The sequence below is a fragment of the Paramacrobiotus metropolitanus genome, unplaced genomic scaffold (assembly GCF_019649055.1).
Source record: "Paramacrobiotus metropolitanus isolate TYO unplaced genomic scaffold, Prichtersi_v1.0 Parri_scaffold0000072, whole genome shotgun sequence".
NCBI classification, from domain to species: Eukaryota; Metazoa; Tardigrada; class Eutardigrada; order Parachela; family Macrobiotidae; genus Paramacrobiotus; species Paramacrobiotus metropolitanus.
This window is the reverse complement of record NW_026570292.1, coordinates 51,008-56,724: the sequence shown is the minus strand read 5'-3', so window position 1 is coordinate 56,724 and position 5,717 is coordinate 51,008. Positions and strand designations below refer to the sequence as shown.

At 42.1% G+C, this 5,717-nt stretch overlaps 1 protein-coding gene and 1 long non-coding RNA gene across 2 annotated transcripts; one reads left to right on the top strand and one right to left on the bottom strand.

Moving 5' to 3' along the window:
• The first annotated feature begins 484 nt into the window (after nucleotides 1–484).
• Nucleotides 485–1,345, top strand: LOC129594930 (uncharacterized). The gene is made up of 2 exons (XR_008691241.1): nucleotides 485–615; nucleotides 803–1,345. It is a non-coding gene; the product is annotated as an uncharacterized LOC129594930 (long non-coding RNA).
• A 458-nt stretch (nucleotides 1,346–1,803) lies between these two features.
• Nucleotides 1,804–5,509, bottom strand: LOC129594852 (uncharacterized). Its single transcript, XM_055491704.1, has 5 exons — nucleotides 4,989–5,509; nucleotides 4,752–4,854; nucleotides 2,987–3,120; nucleotides 2,664–2,898; nucleotides 1,804–2,319 (listed from the first exon to the last, which is right to left on the bottom strand). The coding sequence occupies exons 1-5, from the start codon at nucleotides 5,279–5,281 to the stop codon at nucleotides 1,804–1,806; spliced, it is 1,281 nt and encodes a 426-aa protein (XP_055347679.1). The 5' UTR covers nucleotides 5,282–5,509.
• Between the last annotated feature and the right edge of the window lie 208 nt (nucleotides 5,510–5,717).

The following is a 5,717-nucleotide window of genomic DNA, read 5'->3' as shown; positions in this document are numbered from 1 at the left end:
GTCGATTAACCGCTTTTCTAAATTAGTGCAGTTGTTTAGTTATAATGAAGGGAAAGGGAAACAGTTGCAGTTTTAGGCTCTTTTTCTGGGGCAAAAGTAAATTTGTAGAAGGGAGCGATTTTGTCGGTTTTTTTAAACTTATGAACGTACTCGTAGTAAATCTGTTACCGCTATTGTACAGGAAGGAAGAATTAACCAATTGTGATTCGCAGATTTTATGGCGCTCTCTATACGCTAGAATACTGTAATATTCAAGAGAAGTAGAGAACGAGGCACATAAATACGGTGATGCGGTAAGTAGATTCAGAAACGATGCACTTAGTCAACTTGGCTTTGTTATATTTTACCGCAATCGTAATGAATGACACAGTGCTTACAATGTCAGTTATACCGGTTTTGACATCATACCCTTAAATTAAACACTTATAAACGGGCACCGATTTTTGTTGATAACGTCATCGGCATTTCCCCAAAGCGATGAGACAGCGGAAGTTGGCCCATCCTATACGTTACCGTAGTGTAAATATAATCGCTCTGTAATTAAATTTCTTGGTGTAAAGTGAAAACGCTTCAAGGATTCTCAACAGACAGATTTCATCGCTTTATTTCTGGAAGGTACAATACGAGTATTGCCGTTAATTGACTATAATGATATTAATTGTCTTTTTAATTAGCAACAAGAGAGTAGAGATCTGTGCGACTTGCTAACAGCATAAATAAATGCTTAGTAAAGAAAATTATCGATATTTATTTGCGGTCAAGTAAGTTGATTGTGAAATGTAAATGTTTCGTTCGACTGCAGTTTATGTGATTAACCGACACGTGCACAGCATGTCCGAAGAGAAGCCTCCCGTGGCCGCGAACATGTCCGAGCAGAAGTCTCCCGAAAGCATTCCTGAAGAGAAGCCTGCCGCACAAAAGCATCCTGGTCGTCCTTCATACGTATCAACCGTTGCCGCTGCCCGAGAATCTGGACGGGAAGAACTGTACGAAACATCAAAGAACTTCGTAGGTAAAGACGCTAATGCTTGTGCTGTTTACGCAAAACTTCCCGACGAAAAGAAGCAGGAGTTACTGGCGGAGCGTCTTGGTAATCCCCCAGGTGGGGGATTGCAGAAGGTCGCTGAACGGGAGCCAAGAGAAAGCAAGAAACCGGCGGCAGATAAGTGACGTTCATCCATGATTGGTTGTGTTTTGCTGTTCTGAGTTACCATTCTGTCATATCCGCCCAATGGTGTGCTGAAGAACTTCTTAAACATTCTTTTTTTTTCGGTTAACCGAAGTGAAGAAATGTAAAATGCGAATTTTCGTTCTTACATGGCATAAAAACATTTGCAATGGCAAAGCGGTGTTCTATGTTTTATGACTATAAGTTGTCGGCCTAGTTGTTATTTCCTACACCGGACCGGGCACGGTGCGCTCGGTAGATATTTCATGGTCGGTATTCAAATACAGATTTTTATTCAGGCAATAGCCAATTAAACGTAACAAAAAGCCTGCGCCGAAAGACACTAATTAAAAAGTTTGAATTTACACATTGAAAAAAAATACATATACGAATCCTGGCCGCTGAAGTAGCTGGCCACACTGATCGTCATTATATAAAACAATATACCTCGTATCACACATGTTAGTAGAAATTTCGAAGTTGTAAAAACTACCTGAAATGTGTACATGTACATATGCCCGTTACGAGTATGTGCGCTAGTACAAAGATGGTCGCTACAGATGTACGAGATATCTGCCACCTGTAAAATATTAATCATGATCCGAAAATTTTGTTAACGGTGCTTTCATTAGTGATTAGCTTCTTACAGTGGAACAACATTCCAGTTTCTCTTTAACGTTCCCGTGCAGCCATGACCTCTGATGACTGTTGTTCCAACTGCTATCCGCGTACTTGCTCCAGTTCCTCTTCAACCACGTCGGGCACATCACTCCGCCGAAGAGCCGCATGAACTGCACCCGATAATTCTCGCTGACGGTTAAATACAGGAAAAAGTTAACGGAGTAATTGGTCAGCATAGTCACGTCGCAGAACGGCGCTGCGAACGACTTGGCCGAAGGGTCAAAGTTGTAGACCGCGTACGTGTCGGCCATCTCTAGGAATTTGTAGACCAGGCTGGGGAACAAAGTAATTAGATACAGGGTCACACTGCCTAACAGCAGCTGGTTGCTGGTCCTAGAACGCTGGGCAGAATTCACGTCTTGGGCTGCACGTTGCTGGCCGATATCGGAGCGTTGTTGACGGTTTACAACGCCGATAACGAGCACATTGATGCACAGGAGTCCAAAGAATTTCAGGAAAGATACGACCACCTACAATCATCCAGGCCTTATGAGAAAACAAAGAAAGCAAGAAGAAGCACAAAAACGAAATCAAAAGCGTCTCTGGCAAATGTAAACAAACCAGGCTTGTTGTGCGATAACGATGTACTCTGTACGAATTTACGTACGATACTGCTTAGTATCCTGCATGGTTTTTTAACTGAATTATTGCTGCAACTTTTTTTATCTCGAACATAAGTGTACAGTGTATATTGAACAGTAATCGCTTCTATGGGCAAATTTATCACGCGTTCATGTGCAACCAGCAAAATATGGCTCTGAATTTCACCAACTATGCTCAGCATCTGAGAAAAGCGTAAATCAGCTGGCCGTACCTCAGCGACATCTTGTGTCTTCGTCCAGTTCTTTAACCAAACCGGCAATGTCGCGGTTTCCAGATCGTAGCGCCACAGATACCATTGACTGAGAAAATTGCCAGAACTGAAGGCTGCGGAAAACAGAATCAGCACTGAAATGGCAGTTCGCGCTGTCGTGGCACGCTGCACCCATTTAAAGGTGAATGGTCTTGCGATGGCCAACAAGCGTTCCAGAGAAAAGGCAATTAACACCCTTGTAACACATCACAGCACACTGTCATTGCCAGTAACCCAAATTATCCGGCACTTTCGCAAAGCCGCAAAAATGTTGCAACACGTACCAATCACACACGTGAATGAAAGTTTCTTGGGTCAATATTGTGTACGGCAGCATTGCTGACACCACAGAGAAAGTTTTTTTGTTAACCCGTTCCACACAATGCGTGTTAGACCGACATGGTGGAGGACTTCTTCTCTATAGTCCGTTGTTGTGGTCATAGGTTGCTTTAAATGGTTTTATTTCAAAGAAGTGATGCTAGGCTACAGTTTAAACTATGTAACCGTTAGATGCACCATGTCCGGGAAGTCTGGAGGGCGACCAAACGTGGTCAAAATTGACCAAACTGGGCTCCCTGAGGTCCTGCTTGTCTCTACACTAACCTTCACATCAGATAATTACCACAAAAATAAGAAAGGAAGTTATTGTCAAGCTTTGTAGAAGAGTGAAACAAAGTTCAGAGAAAAAGCACCCGCTGGTCACTTCTGGTCAACTGAAAATACCATGTCGAGTTTGACACGGTTGGGCATGGAACTAATTTATTAATAATCTTTAAAATTCTATATCAACTGATAGAAAAATCGTACACGGTAGCACTAATAATCAAAAGAAAGCTCATAAAAATCTTTATATAATGACATGAGCATAGTGGTCAGCAAAGTGACCACTGGTCAACACTGACCGGAAATACGAAAAATATAGTTTTTGACTGAACGCTTCTAAAATAAGTGTGAATTGAATTTAATCGAATTTTATAACAGCATTTCTCAATAGCGCTCAAGTCACGCTAATGCTCAGGAGATGGCCCGATGAATCTCAATGTGCTTTGAACCTTATTATTACCATATATACGGATGGTATTCGGCAACCTGGCTAGCTGATTGTCTTATGCCAATCCTTATAATTTATTCTTTACAAGTTTCAAATGAGTGCAACTGCAGTAACGAGTAAATAAACCCTAATTTAGCATTGATATTCTGATAACCGAACTTCCGCCCTTGCACTAACCACGCCATTTGAACCTTCCGGTCGATGGGCGCTCGTAACCTTTAGCCCTGATATGTGCAAAACGGTGATTGCATCAGAAGGGAGTATGGACAGCGTCTAGGCACTATTCAGTAGCGGTGGCCTGAGAGGCTGAGACAATGCAAAGTACATGCAATCCCTCACAATTTTTGGACAATTAATGCTTAAAAAATAAATTGTTCTCCTGTACAGTAAGTGATAGGCATTTTTTGGCACAACATTGCTGAACCTTTCGTGCGCTGCTTCCATATTTCGAAGCAACTGGTCACTAGGACGACACTTGGAAGAATTGGCTACCGGTCCATAACGATGGCAACCATGTCAGCCATGCTTCCAGCTCTTTATCCCAGCTATCCCGTTTAGTTGCGCAATCGGATATAGTAATATTTCAACTGTGTACGTCACTTGAATTGTGGCCCACTATAAAGGCGATGACCAACTGTCCAAAACTTAGAGCGAAAGTGACCAACTGTTGCGAATTATCGAAGCAGCACTTATGCACTGGTACACATGAGTTATTCTTTGTTTCCAAATTTTCCTTGACCACTGGTCAGTTTGATGACCATCACAATGCATCCTTGCTTTAGTACTCGTCGAGATCTATCGTTTGAGCTATTGGCACATTCTGGGCGATTTTTCTATCAGCTGTTATAAGCGGCAATGGATAACATGTCGGTGCAACATGGTTACCATGCGTGTCAATGCGACATGGTCATCTCCTGCTTGACCTATGGTCGCTAAAATTTTGAAAAAAATGTTTTTCTCTTAATTGAATTTTTGTGTCCCAGACTGCCAATTTTCACAACTGTAGTCCCATCCCTTCTAGTACCCGGTTTTCCTGGGTTAATGTAGGTTAGATTGAGGGTCTCGCCGGTGTTCCATAGGTATAGCGGAACGAACATCCACCTGGTTCAATAAAACGACAATACAAAAGTATTACCAAAACATAACGAGGATAATAAAATGCATAAACGAACAATAAAGGAAAATTTCAATAAGCCTATAATAACTGCAAAATATGTAATTCCAAGCACGCTTACAGTACAATTATATCAGCAACGGCTACAGCGATCATGTACGAATTCGTGGTCTTCTGGCGCTTAGAGGAAATCAGCACAATTAAATTCAGCACGTTGCCGATGGTACAAGCCGTTAATAACAACGGATATAAAACGATGGACATGATATTTGCTTGATCACGTTGCGCCCAGGTGAAATTCCCAGACCATGGGACGCTTCGGCGCCATAAGGACGGATCATAAGCGTTTTGTGTTTCCAGGGAAAAATTGTGCACCACGCTAACTTTAAGCGAATCGCTGGTGTTGAAGAACATTGTTGCAAAGTATCCAGAAAATTTTTGCAATGAGGTTTGCCAAACGACGAAGACGCCGCTTTTATCCCGTCAAAACACTGATGCCTCGACGTTCAGAAAAGGTCATTAATAATGCACAACATAGAAATGTGTCCATCGGTTGGATGTGCGCATACGTAACAACGATTAACTTTTTTCCCGTCCAGGTAATGTAGGCCAATGTAGAGCGTAAATGGGCTCATTAAACGTGATATACAACAAGCGCACGACGGGGATGCACATCAAGCCATCAAGTTTAAAGCGCAATGACGCGGAAAACTCCGCCAGGAAATCGGTAATTTACGAACACATTGCCTTACAACACCAGCAGTTTACCCCTGCTTAAAACGTAAGCGGATTCACAATCGTAGATAAGCTAGAATTTTAGCATGCGGAAATGTTAAATGGGTAAGTCGTT

Bases quoted from the DNA above. Each gene is read 5' to 3' on its own strand.
- LOC129594852 (XM_055491704.1), bottom strand. From the start codon at position 5,281: ATGTTCTTCAACACCAGCGATTCGCTTAAAGTTAGCGTGGTGCACAAT. The intron at 3,121-4,751 runs GTGAAAATTGGC...AACGGACTATAG, and splicing joins GAAGGGATGGGACTACAGTT to AGAAGAAGTCCTCCACCATG. The intron at 2,320-2,663 runs GTACGGCCAGCT...GGATGATTGTAG, and splicing joins AGACACAAGATGTCGCTGAG to GTGGTCGTATCTTTCCTGAA.